Source organism: Podarcis muralis, chromosome 2, assembly GCF_964188315.1.
Source record: "Podarcis muralis chromosome 2, rPodMur119.hap1.1, whole genome shotgun sequence".
In the NCBI taxonomy this organism is placed as follows: Eukaryota; Metazoa; Chordata; class Lepidosauria; order Squamata; family Lacertidae; genus Podarcis; species Podarcis muralis.
In genome coordinates this window covers 2558020-2572356 of record NC_135656.1, presented here as the reverse complement: position 1 = coordinate 2572356, position 14337 = coordinate 2558020, and the positions used below count along the sequence as shown (strand labels likewise).

At 45.1% G+C, this 14337-nt stretch overlaps 1 protein-coding gene across 5 annotated transcripts in view; it reads left to right on the top strand.

The window, feature by feature from the left end:
* PDE1B (phosphodiesterase 1B) overlaps nt 1–14337 on the top strand; it is a 128300-nt gene that overhangs the window by 95880 nt on the left and 18083 nt on the right. For all 5 annotated transcript variants that reach the window (XM_077923738.1, XM_077923737.1, XM_077923739.1 and 2 more), the window contains exons 3-7: nt 8438–8551; nt 9361–9543; nt 10502–10568; nt 11290–11406; nt 12655–12795. In XM_077923738.1, the coding sequence (XP_077779864.1) occupies nt 8438–8551; nt 9361–9543; nt 10502–10568; nt 11290–11406; nt 12655–12795 (622 nt within the window). The remainder of the gene's footprint in view (nt 1–8437; nt 8552–9360; nt 9544–10501; nt 10569–11289; nt 11407–12654; nt 12796–14337) is intronic.

Here is a 14337-nt window from a genome sequence, read left to right as displayed (position 1 = left end):
GAAAGACTTCAGCTTGAAGGAGCCTGAAGCAATTCTGCATCTGCGTGGGAGATGATTTAAACAGGTGTGCAGGTGTTGTGTGATGCTTTAAGAGGGGGAAGAGCATACATCCACTGCAGAAGGCAAAAGGCAGCTTGGATACAAATGGCAAGTCTAGCTCAATACTGGAGAGGCAGAAATTAGACTACCTTTTTCTTTGCCATGCTATGCTAACCTGTGGTTTGCAGTCATGGCATTGAAGGAGAAGAGTGGCTCAAGAGAGTCAGTATGGTGCAATGGTTAGTGTTGAACTGTGACCTGGGAGATCAAGGTTCAAATCCCCACTCAGCCATGAGGCTCACTGGGTATGACCTTGAACTGGTCACCATTTCTCAGCCTAACCCACCTCACAGGGTTGTTGGGAGGAGGAAGTGGGGAGGAGGACCATGTACACCACCTTCAGCTCCTTAGATTCTTTAATAAACAACAGTAACAAACAAACATAGTACCACACAGACCAAGATCTGTTTCTTACCTGCATTGCAGGGGGTTGGACCAGATGACCCCTGGGGTCTCTTCCAACTTCCAACTAATTCTATGATTCTACCTAGGCTGCAATCCTAACCATGCCTACTCAGAAGCAAGTCCTGTTGAATTCAGTAGGACTTGCTCTCAGTGAAATGGGGTTAGGATTACCATCTTAGAATCAGGAAGACCAAGTATTTTAAAAAGACTGGAATAACTTTCTAACATATTTGAGAGATCACTGTAAACAGCTGAAATCATTGGCAGGAATGCATTCACACTTGTAATGTAACATGGATTTGGGATACTATTTTTATATAACAGATAGATTACAGAAAATATGCAGGAATAAAATTTAGAATTGGAACCCATGGAGGGAAGGAAGGAGGTCTCAAGGTTCGAAAGAACCTTTTTAAAAAAAGTGTTATACTGTTATGTTTATGGTGTATAACTTTTACGTAATAGATAGATAGATAGATAGATAGATAGATAGCCATCTTAGGTGGTAAACCTGTTTCTCAGCCATGTGAGCACTCACCTTTGATTCAACACAATTCAGCACAGATCCTAATTCACCAACTCAGTGAAAACTAAGCCGATAAAACAAGGCTGTTTTATATTAAAATGATAAAATACACACATAAAGCCCAAAGCATATGAAGACTAGCAAATGATGCATGTATAACCTTAACCTGCAAATCAAACTGATCCATTATGCTTTCCTATACCTTTAATTGTTCACTAACTTGGCCCAATTGATTATTCTTGTTTTGAGTCCACCTATTCCAGTTACTGAAAATAAAATAAAAAAGTAGGTCACCACCAACAGTGAAAGAATGTTTAGCAAAAACAATTGGAAGGAAGAAATGATGTATAAATTTACAGAATTCATTAGACTGAGACAAGATTCACAAGAGAAATTTTTAAAAACAAGTGGAATCCTCTAATTGAATTTATGAAGAATAAATATAACATAAATGACAATGACTAGAATAGCTTCTCTATGTGGTGTGTGTATATGTATGTATATATATATATATAATCACAGTGTGTATGCATTTAATTATTTGTTGTAATGACTGCATATTCTTGAGATTTAATAAAGTATAATGATTTTTTTTAGTGGTCAGTACAGTTCCCCATTCTTATACATTGCCTTTTACCTTCTCTGAGTGACATAACTTAGAACCTCTGACCGTACTGTTTTGTTTTTAAACTGTTTTAATATCCATGCTATTTCTTGTTCTTCTTTTTTTCCAAGAGGAAATTATAAAGCAAGATGCTTATACAAATTCCAAATATATTGGTGAGAATGTTGGCAATTTGCAAAGTGACCATGTATAGTTTACCCAATCTGTCCTGCAGAAAAACAGCAAAACCAAGCCATGGCTTAGTGCAGGGATGCTAATTTGCGGCTTCTTTCCTTGTATATTTTAATTAAGGGTGTCTTGATGCTCTGATGCTCTAGTGCTGTGATGGAATTGTTTTTGTGTATTGTAACGATGTATGGATTTTATAGTTGATGTCATAGTTGTACTTGTAATCAGCTCAAAAAGCACTCTGACTTAACAGATAAATGAAGTAACACAACATAAAATGTTTAAGACATTTTTGCATCAAGGAATGCTTAATTTCCCATAGGGGTGGATCTACCATGAAACTAATGAAGCTTCAGGGACCCTCATCCCGGAGGGGCCCCAGAAGTGACTTTAGTCCACGTTGCTTAAAATTTTGGCTCTCATAGACTCAATTTGTGGAGGAAGTGGTGTGTGAGCTGACTCAGCTCCCTTGTGGCAACTTTTGTGGGCCTTTTGAGCCACCACACCTCAGCAACAGGAAGTGGTGGATTTATCTGTGAGATCACAAAGCAGCTGCTTTTGTGCCATCAGCTGTGGAGGTTGCCTCCTTCTGCCCTTTCAAGCCACTGCACTTGTGCATATCAGTAGGAGGAAGGTTTGCGTTGATCTTCGGGACTGCAAAGAAACCTCTGGCATTTCCCATGCCTTCTGGTAGGCAGGTGGCTGGGTCACCCCACCCCACTTTTAAAGCAAAGCATAGCATCATAATGTTCAGCTGGACTGTGTGAGCCATGCACAGGAACTGGAGAACCAGGGTGTTGGGCTCAGGCCCAGTGGACTCCTTCTCCTGCTTCTGGGTGTGAAGCTGGAGGGAGCTTTGGTTTACTTGGCCAGAGCTGCTGTCCCTTCTTGGGCTTTGTTGAGCCAAGTGATGCAAAGTGTGGGGTGGTGGATAAACATGACAACTTGGCATTGGTAGCTGTAAGGTTGCTTTTCACAGAACCTTCAGCCTTCACCCAGCTGACACAGGGCTCAGCAGATGGATTGCTGAGCAGAGCAAGATGGTCTGAGCATAAAAAAAGGTAAAGGTAAAGAACCCCTGACAGTTAAGTCCAGTCGTGAATGACTCTGGGGTTGCAGCACTCATCTTGCTTTACTGACTGAGGAAGCCGATGTTTGTCTGCAGACAGTTTTTCCGGGTCATGTGACCAGCATGACTAAGCCGCTTCTGGCGAAACCAGAGCAGCACACGGAAATGCCATTTACCTTCCCGCGGGAGTGGTACCTACAGTGGTGCCTCGTAAGACGAAATTAATTCATTCCGCGAGTTTTGTCGTCTTGCGATTTTTTTCGTCTTGCGAAGCACGGTGTCGGAAAAGTTTTGGAAAAGCTTCAAAAATCACCAAAGTCTTCAAAAACCTCAAAAAAGGCTACCACACCGCGTGCTATGAGTTGCTCCTCGAAGTCAAGTCGCAACTGTATTAACGGTGTTAAGAAAAAGGAAACAAACTTGCAAGACGTTTCCGTCTTGCGAAGCAAGCCCATAGCGAAAATCGTCTTGCGAAGCAGCTCAAAAAACAAAAAACCCTTTCGTCTTGCGAGTTTTCCGTCTTGCGAGGCATTCGTCTTGCGAGGTACCACTGTATTTATCTACTTGCACTTTGACGTGCTTTCAGACTGCTAGGTTGGCAGGAGTTGGGACCGAGCAATGGGAGCTCACATTGTCACAGGGATTCAAACCGCTGACCTTCCGATTGGCAAGCCCAAGGCTCTGTGGTTTAGACCACAGCACCACCGCGTCCCTTTTGGTCTGAGCGTATAACCACCCAATAGAGTATGAGACTCTTAATCTCAGGGTCATGGGTTTGAGCTGCACATTAGGCAAAAGTGTCCTTGTGGTCCCTTCCAATTCTATATATATGTGGCATTTCTGCCCAGGCTACCAGTTTGTTTCTGGGCTCAATTCAAAGGGCTGACTTTGAGCTATAAAGTCTTACGTGGCTCAGGACCCCAGTACCTTAGGGACTGGTTTTCTCTGCATGAACTAGCCCAGACCATATGTTCATCATCTGAGGCCCTGTTCTGTATGTCCTCCTCCAAGGGAGGTGTAGAATGTGGACCGTCCTTTTCAGTGATGGTCCCTGCTTGTAGAATGTTCTCCCCAGGAGGTATGCCTGGTGCCATCATTGCCTGTTTTAAGCACCAGGCAAATGCCTTTTTTTTTTTTTTACCCAGGCCTTTGACTCTTAATTTGGAGTATGATTAATTAGGTCTGTGGCCTCCTTTTAAAATGTTCATTCCTTTTGTAAGGTAAAAGGTAATGGTAAAGGACCCCTGGAAGGCTAAGTCAGGTCAAAGGCGACTATGGGGTTGCGGCGCTCATCTCGCTTTCAGGCCGAGGGAGCCGGCGTTTGTCCACAGACAGCTTTCCGGGTCATGTGGCCAGCAGGACTAACCGCTACTGGTGCACAGAGGACTGTGACGAGTGCCAGAATGCACAGAAACACCGTTTACTTTCCTGCCACAGCGGTACCTGTTTATCTACTTGAACTAGTGTGCTTTCGAACTGCTAAGTTGGCAGGAGCTGGGACTGAGCAACAGGAGCTCCCCCCATCATGGGGATTCGAACTGCCGACCTTCTGATTGGAAACCCAAGAGGCTCAGTGGTTTAGACCACAGCACCTTTAGTGTGGTGGATACATCTGTATATAAGGATGAGCATTTTAAGTTCTGGCTTTATTCTTTTTAAATTTGGTTTCATTGTTTCTTGTTATTCCTGTTCTTACATTAAAAGTCACTTTGAGACACCTCTTCATAAAAGGTGGCAAATATGTCAGTAATGAATGATGATAATTCCCGCAATTGTATCTGTTGGCACTAGCCGCTCGAAACCTAGCCCTCTCTACCAAATTTCTCTCAGTATGGTAAGAAGGAATTCAAGAATGACAGTAAATGAGCACAGATCTTCACAACCGAATTGGTGCCTGAATAGTTAGAAGTGAAGTCAATATGGAATCAACACATATAGTCTCCAGTGTTATGCATTCTTACATGGGTGAAAATCGCCAGCGACTTCAGTAGGGCTTCCTCCTGAGTAGATGTGCATAGGATTGTACTATTTTCAAAGAGAGGCTCAATAACAGCTGTTAAAAGAGACTTATCTACAAACAAAACAGAAAAGCAGCTGTACGAGGTCACTTGTGAAGTCCAAGGCCATGTGGTGGGGGGAGCCCCTGCTGCAGCTCCTCCCCATGGTCCCTTCACCACGTCTTTCCAATATTGGCTTTATTTTTTTATTGATGCACTGATGATGGTGATGTACAAGCAGAACATGTTAAGTGGAGGCAAACAGGCATTCTACATCAAGCTGCAGACCCCTAGAGAGTAACTTGTGAATCCTGGTCTCCAGGGGTTGTTGCCAACTAAGTTCCACTCAGAGTAGACCCATTGAAATTAACAGGTCTATGTTTAGTCATTTCCATCAATTCCAGTGGACAGGGCCAGCCCAATGCATTTTGGCATCTGAGGTTGACTACAGAATGGCGCCTACCTCCCCACCAGGGAAGATCTATACTAAGAACAAGGGGGGAAGAAAGAGCTACATCGGGATCTGCTGCCCCTGTGGATCCTGCCACCTGAGACAGTCACCTCACATTGCCTCATGGGTGGGCCGGCCCTGGCAGGGGGTCAACGCTGAGCAGGACTAACATTTGATATAACCCCATATTCATTTATGACTGCTATATGCCGCCCTATAGCATAGTTTTCTGGGTGGCTTGTAAGAAATAGGTTAAAAAACAATTTAAATACAAAATAAAACATAAAACCATAAAAGAAAAGGGGATAGAATCCCTACATCAATAGAACTAAACTGAAACCCACTGTGTTCCTAAAGTTAAAGCACAGATTATTATTTTTTTAAATGGAGACCTGGAGTACCTATTTTTAAAGCCACCCCCATTTGCTCCCACAATTTCAGTCGGAAACACTCCACTCTCTTCTTTGTGCTTGTTTGTTTTCCTGCCCCACTTACGGTACTTCCATGCTCCAAGCTCCTGATAGGTGACTCCCCAAACACTCCAGAGAGATTCTTAGCTATCAGAAGACCTATCTCCTCTCATTATCTCCCATTGTTGGAACATTAACCTCCAGCAATCAGTCAAACAAAGAAGAGGTTAGCCAGTTGCCTTATATCACCTCTGAAAACATAGCAATAAAAGAAACACAGAAAAAGGGAAACAATTTCTCATTCGGCATTTGTGGCAAAGAGTTGTTCTTTGAGGGCAGAAAGGCATGTTTGGAGAAACCTAGGACTGGCATCAAATATGGCAGGCCTTGTTGAGATCCCTTTCTTGTTCTAACTCATCACGCTACAAGTTGCTTCAATTTTCCCCACATCACATCCTTGGCTTCCATGGGTAGAGAAGTGCAGGGTGGCAGAGGCAGCCAATGTGGGAGTCTTCTAGGTGTTGGGGGACCACAGAACTGTGTCTTATGGAAGGAGAGAATTCAATTCTAGGTTGCATCAACAGAAGTCTAGGGTCCAGATCAAGGGAAGTAATAAAGGTAAAGGTACCCCTGCCCGTACGGGCCAGTCTTGACAGACTCTGGGGTTGTGCGCCCATCTCACTCTATAGGCCGGGGGCCAGCGCTGTCCGCAGACACTTCCGGGTCACGTGGCCAGCGTGACAAAGCTGCATCTGGCGAGCCAGCGCAGCACACGGAAACGCCGTTTACCTTCCCGCTAGTAAGCGGTCCCTATTTATCTACTTGCACCCGGGGGTGCTTTCGAACTGCTAGGTTGGCAGGCGCTGGGACCGAGCAGCAGGAGCGCACCCCGCCGCGGGGATTCGAACCGCCGACCTTTCGATCGGCAAGCCCTAGGCGCTGAGGCTTTTACCCACAGCGCCACCCAAGTAATAGTACCATCCTATTCTGCCTTGGTCAGTCCACACCTGACCACCCACAACTGTGTCCAGGGTGCCACAATTTAAGAAGGATATTGACAAGCTGGAATGTGTGCAGAGGAGGGAAACCAAGATAATCAAGTGTATGGAAACCAAGACTTATGAGGAGTGGTTGCAGGAGGTGGGTATGTTTATCCTGGAAAAGAGGAGATTGGGAGAAGATAAAATAGCCACCTTAAAATATCTCAAGGGTTGTCACATGGAAGATGGAGTAAACTTGAATAGGATGCGAACCAATGGCTTCAAGTTACAAGAAGGGAGATTCCGACTAAACACCAGGAAGAACTTTCTGGCACTAAGAGCTGTTTGACAGTGGAACCATCTCCCTCAGGAAGTTGTAGGCTCTCCTTCCTTGGAGGTTTTTAAGCAGAGGTTGTATGGCCACCTGTCATGGATGCTTTAGCTGAGATTCCTGCATGTCAGGGACATCCGGCTCCCAAGAGGCTGTGGAAAAAAAACTAGCAGTGATCTACCCATTTGGGGGGGGCGGGGAACCCAAAGTTGAGCTTTTTTAGGGGGGGGCCAGAAGCTGTTGAGCTAACCAGGGACTAAATACGCTAACCGGGTACTAAACACAGCAGCGGTTACTTCCTCTTCTGTCTTTGTGCTCGTGCGCGAATGAAGGGCAGAGCAAGGGGACAGGGCCAGATGCTCTTTTTCCCCTACAGAGGAAAATGAGCTCGCGACTGATCACTAGCATAAGGGGGTCGATCTGTTGATCACGGCCAGCGAGTTTGACATCCCTGCATTAGTTGATCCTTGGGGATCCTTCCAACTCTATAATTCTATGATTCAGCATGGAACTTCGAGTTTTGGTGGCAGGCCTGTGTTTTTCTTAACAGGTAGCTTTGCTCCACAGGAAACAACATGGTGTGTGTGTGTGTGTGTGTGTGTGTGTGTGTGTGGTTTTTACCATTTCATTAAAAGGATAATCATGCTGTAATGATCTCTACTCATTTGGTTCTCCTGAAGTGTTCAATGTTTTTACATTAATGTCCTTCAAGCGGAACAATAGGGCTGATTAACCGGAAATGAAACATTATGGACCACACACCCAGCTGAGCTTGATGGCTTGTTATTAACTAGTGATGTGCCCCATCAAGGGAGCAGATGGCCCAAGGTGCATTGCTCAACATGCCATTTTCAGCTGCATAGTCAGGCTCTCAACATTGGAGAGCCATCTTGCATCAGGGTGAAGCACAACCAACAGAGAGAAGCCAGGAAACTGGCTTTTGCGTATATGAGTGAGGCACTGCAACAGAGTGGTCCAGTGTGGCGTTATTCTGTCCAGGGTTCCAGTCACTCCATTCCATCCCTTCTCCTGCTAGAGTTCTTCTCCCCACCCGCTTAATAGCCATTCAGCATTCCATGCCTACTGAGCATGCTCAGTCCTCATTGGGCTGTTTTTGATCCATAATTCATTTTTCAGTTTCTTTTTTGTGGAATGGGGTTTGGACACATATCTGCCCAATTCAGCTACCACATTATCACAGCAACTGAGTGATTTCACTGGTGTGAATTTCATTGGCTCCATTTCTCCCTAGCAGTCCCTCACAAGGTAATGATGGGAGTGGGCTGCCCTTTGATGGATGACCCAGAGAGCCCTGCAAGGTTCTGCTTCCCCCTTACTCATTTCCCCCTTCCCTGTGTTTCCATTTCCCCCTCCAGGCTGCGGTACATGGTGAAACAGTTGGAGACGGGAGAAGTGAATCTGGTGGAGCTGAAGAAGAACTTGGAATATACTGCTTCATTGCTGGAAGCTGTCTACATTGATGAGACCAGGTGAGGCTGTGGGGCTCGTGTGTCTTGCCTGACCCCTTTTCCAGAGAGGACCCAGAAATAAGCACTGAGCTAGCCACTGGTTAAAGTGCAGAGCCTGCAAGTCTAGGGAGACTGTTTCAGAAGCTCAGGTGGGTGTTTTCAAGATGGTGTCAGGGCTAGTGTTTTGCATACTGAAACAGTTCAGTAGTGTTGGGACCTGATCCTGAGTCAGATGAGATCTCATGAGGAGAGGCAGTTCCCTTTAGACCCCAGTACAGACTTCCCTCTAGTACTGACTCTGGGATTGCCACTGTAAAGAGCACACTATCCTTGGGCCCCACTCCTTTATAAACCCTTTCCCTGTGCCTATGCGCCTATGTACCTCACCTATGCCACAGGACTCACCGTCTCCCCCAAGCTAATCTCCTGGGCTGCACGAAGCATCTCTAATTTGCAGGGTGCCTCTGGAGGCTCAGGAGAATTTGATCTTACCCTCTTCCCTACCTCAGTTTGTTTCTGCATAAGGAATAGCAGACCTTTACAGCTTTTGGAAGCTGTTCAGTTTAGAGAACTTAGGAGGAAATAAGTGCAGCCTGTTGAACTGGCCAGCGAAGCATCCCTGAAACTGAATCTTGTAATCACAGCTTTTTACAAAAGTCAGAATTTTATATGCCAGAATTTGGCCAATTTCCAGATTATTTCTCTTCCTCTTCCCTTTCTCCTTCTTCCTCATCCTCCCTCTCAGTTTTAACTGCAGTTCTGCTTCTCTTTGCAGTGCCTTTCTCACTAAAACGCTCACTGCTCCTCACCGCTCATTTTCCCTGTTCCAGGCAGATCTTGGACACGGAAGATGAACTCCAGGAGATCAAGTCTGATGCAGTTCCCTCTGAGGTGCGGGACTGGCTGGCCTCCACCTTCACGCAGCAGACCCGCGCCAAGGGACGTCGATCCGAGGAGAAGCCCAAGTTCCGCAGCATTGTGCATGCTGTTCAAGCTGGCATCTTTGTTGAGAGGTCTGGACGGAGTGCCGTGTGTGTGTGTGTGTGTGTGTGTGTGTGTGTTGGAACAGGGCTGCTCCAGATGGGGATGGTCCTCCATCTGCTTCATGCATTGGCCTAGTACATTGGCCCAATGAGTGGGCCCTGCCCCACAACTGCGCCTTGTTGGTGACTATATCAGGGTGCCCTGGCTATCATTTGGAAAGGGAAGAAGTACCAGGGACTCAGCTATACAGCTGTAAATAAAATAAAGTGTGTTGTATCATGCAATATACAAATGTGACACTAGATGGCAATGGTGAGTTATGACAAATTAAGTATAGTTTTCAAAACGTTTTTTAAAAAGGCATTTTCACAGTGTTTTTTATATGTGTGTAGATTCCACCTGGGTTGAGCAAGCAGCAGGAGGAGGTGGAAGGCAGCAGAGCCAGATAGATATAGTAAGGGCAAAGATAACATATAACCAGGGTGGGGAACATGAGGCCTCGTGGACCAAATGCATCCCTCCAGTCTTCTCTGTGCGGCTATTGGAACTCTCCACAGGCAACGCCAGTTCTCCTTTGACCACACTCTTCACCAGCCCTGCTTCACACCCCCTTCAATTGTTTTGCCTGGCTGGAGCCTGTCCTTGAGCTGTGAGAACGCCTCTTCTTTCCCTGCAAAGAGGACAGAGAAAGGCAACACGTACAGCCATTGACCCACCCACTTTTAGCCCTGGCCCCCAGGCTGAAAAAAGGGCTCCCCAATCTGATCTATAAGGTGCAAAGACTGAAAGTCAAGTCCCATTTGAATTTCCTGGGTTTGGAAGGATTGAGGTCTGCTGGCCTGGTATGTAAGGAGAGAGGGTCTTGGATGCAGCATTTTATCCAGCACTCAGACATCTGGATACTCAGTGGGGTTTGGGAGGTGTCTCTATGGGGATGCAGTCCAGATGTTCCATGGAGAGCCTGACCTGCTGTTATCTGCTCTGCAGGATGTTCCGTCGGACTTACACGGCGGTGGGGCCGAACTATTCTCCCTCTGTCATCAACTGCCTGAAGGTAATGCAGCTCTATTAGGGGGATGCTGGACTTACTGCCCCATCCTGCCCATGTCTACTCAGAAGTAAGCCCACTGAGTTTAAGAGGGCTCACTCCCAGGTAGGTGTGTGTAGGATTGCAGCCTTAACTTCGTTTGCTTCCTTCCTTGACGTGATGCTTCTGCACCTGCCCCAACCTCTCAAGCTGGGAGTTATTCACTGTGCTTTCTGGGGGGCAAAAAATTAGAAGGCTGGTGTTCACGCTGTGGGTCCCAGCACAAAATGGCTGCCATGAACAGCAAAAAGAAGGAGTCCTGATGGTACTCTGTTCCAATGGATACTGTCCCAAAAAAGGCACTGGTTGTTTATACCCTGACCCATTTTCTGTGATCAAGTTGCATGAGTCAAGGAAACTTTCCTCCTTTGTTTTGCCATAACTTTTTAAAAGAGAGACACTGGAGCTGAAAGAGGTGGTTTTTTATCAGGAATTAATGGCCTATAATTTTGTTGGATGTGTAGGGGACCAGCTACAGCTCATCACTGCAAAAGCAGAATGCTCTTTGCACAGGCTTAAAGGAACTCTTTGTGGCAATACTTTTTGTTCAACATGCTCCAAAGTTGAGAGATGGAAGGTTTCCTTTCTTCTGATGCTCATTCTTTCTCCATCCTGTACCAGTTAAGTGCACTGTGCTCAGGACATAGTCCTCCTTTTTTACGTTTCTTTTTTGGCTTTTCTTGTGTAGACTCTTGACCTTTGGTTTTTTGACGTCTTTGCGCTGAATAAGGTGAGCGAGGACCACGCCTTGCGCACGATTGTCTTTGAACTGCTCACCCGCCACAACCTCAACAGCCGCTTCAAGGTAAGAAATGGCATGTGTATAATCACAGTGTTGTTATGATGATGATTTATTAAAGGGCTATTCCATACCCCTCCTACAAAATAAAGACTCCAGGGCACCAAACAAGCAGCTACCCTGAGCTCCAGAGCCCGAAAAGGAAAGCTTCTTCCAAGCCTGGGATGTTCTGTATTTGAAGGAAGTGGTCTTTTTGTTAAGGGGGCACCTTTTTAAGAACAGGTCATTCCGCATTCTGGAACGCCCCAGCCCCTTAGGACAGAGCAGATGCCCTTGAAGTTCATGCTGCCATAGGGCATAAGGGTCATTGCTTATTTCAGACACATTCTGTTTTTCAAGAGGTTAGTGATGGGATAGTGCAGGTGGAGGACTCACATGCATTCTGGACAAGGAATATGACCGCCCTGCGATCTTCCACTTTTAAACTGTCTCTTTGCCAGTGTGTGCGTGTGTGTGTGTGCGCGCGCTGGAATCTTAAGTGAAGACTGGAGGGTTCTGCATCAGAGCATAGATGTCAGCCTGTGACTTTTTTTGTAAGGGTGGGTCCCACACTGCATACAAAAGATCCCAGGTTCAATCCCTGGCACATCTAGGTACTGGGAAAGAGCCGTGCCAGAGACCCTGTGGGAGCTAGGCAGTCAGTGGGAGTGGGTGGTGCTGTCATCTAAACCACTGAGCCTCTTTGGCTTGCCAGTCGGTGAGCTCCTGTTGCTCGGTCCCAGCTCCTGCCAGCCTAGCAGTTCGAAAGCACACTAGTGCAAGTAGATAAATAGCTACCACTATTAGCGGGAAGGTAAACAGTGTTTCCGTGCGCTCTGGCACTCGTCACGGCGTCTTGTCGCACCAGAAGTGGTTTAGTCCTGCTGGCCACATGACCCGGAAAGCTGTCTGTGGACAAACGCCAGCTCCCTTGGCCTGAAAGCGAGATGAGCATCGTAACCCCATAGTCGCCTTTGACTGGACTTAACCATCCAGGGGTCCTTTACCTTTTACCATACGGAGTTAGATGGACTACCTAGGTATGAGACAGCATCCTATATCCTTGACTACTTCCAGTGCTCCCCCCCCCCAGGGGGTATGCATATCCCTAAACATTTTGTGAATCTATGTTTGGCCTCATTGAGGGGCAGTATTTCAATATGAGTAGGAAAATGAGAGTACTCCTAAACAATTTTTCTAGAAAAAAAGCACTGACTACTCCTATCCCCAAAGCTTTCCTGGAGCTACATTGTTAACCTTTTCCTTTATCTCTAGATCCCCACAGTGTACCTCATGACCTTCCTTGATGCGCTGGAGGCTGGTTACGGGAAGTACAAGAACCCGTATCACAACCAGATACACGCTGCTGACGTCACCCAGACTGTGCACTGCTTCCTGCTTCGCACGGGCATGGTGGTGAGGGCACCATGGGGATATTCTGCCTGCTGGTTCTCTAGCTGAGAAGTGTCTATGGTGCCATCTTGGAAAGCTCTTCTAGGTGTAGGCAAACTGGGAGTCATGGGTTATTAATGCTCTTAGAAAGTGTGTTTCTCTTTTTAAAAGATATTTATTCAGGTTTTACAAAAAGAAAACATAGGTTTACAGAATAGAGAAAATTATAACAAAGATTAACAAACTAAAAAACACACATAGAAAAAAAGAATAAAAAAGATACAAAATACAAAAAGCAAATAGCTGAAAAGAAGAAATTTAAAAAGAAAATATATCCATTTTTCAATATCTTTGGGCTCATTTACTTGTTTCCTTGACCTCCTCACACCTCCCCTTTTTGTATTCCCATTTACAAAAACATTTCAGCAAATCCTTACCCTCTTTCATTTATCTTTACTCTATATCTTAGCTTATTATAACTGTATATTTTCATCCAGTATCCATCCATATTTGCATGTTCTTATTAAACTTGTAGCCAATACCACTTATTTTCAATCCAACATCATTTTAACATTCATTAATTTTACAGTATTTCTGCAAGTAGTCTTTAAATTTCTTCCAATCTTCTTCCACCGACTCTTCTCCCTGGTCTCGGATTCTGCCAGTCATTTCTGCCAAATCCATATAGTCTATCACCTTCGTCTGCCATTCTTCCAGTGTGGGTAAATCTTGTGTCTTCCAATACTTTGCAATCAGTATTCTTGCTGCTGCTGTTGCATACATAAAGAAAGTTCTATCCTTCTTTGGCACCAATTGGCCGACTATGCCCAAGAGGAAGGCCTCTGGTTTCTTCAGGAAGGTATATTTAAATACCTTTTTCATCTCATTATAGATCGTCTCCCAGAAAGCCTTAATCCTTGGGCACGTCCACCAAAGGTGAAAGAATGTACCTTCAGTTTCTTTACATTTCCAACATTTATTATCGGGCAAATGATAGATTTTTGCAAGCTTGACTGGTGTCATGTACCACCTGTAAATCATTTTCATAATATTCTCTCTTAAGGCATTACATGCCGTAAATTTCATACCTGTGGTCCACAACTGTTCCCAGTCAGCAAACATAATATTATGCCCAACATCTTGTGCCCATTTAATCATAGCAGATTTCACCGTTTCATCCTGAGTGTTCCATTTTAACAGCAAGTTATACATTCTTGAAAGTATCTTAGTTTTGGGATCTAACAGTTCTGTTTCCAATTTTGATTTTTCCACCTGGAAGCCAATTTTTTTATCCAGATTATAAGCCTCTCTTATTTGATAATAATGAAGCCAGTCTCGCACTTTGTCTTTTAATTTCTCAAAACTCTGCAGTTTCAATTTGTCTCCTTCTTGCTCCAAAATTTCCCAATATTTCGGCCACTTGGCCTCCATCTAGAAAGTGTGTTTCTCATCTTGGCCAAGTCCACCCCAGTAATGCAGTCGCAGAAATGAAGGGTTCACCACATGATTAATGGCCCTAAGTCCTCTTTTACAGTCCATCTCTAGAAAATCTATATATGAAGCATT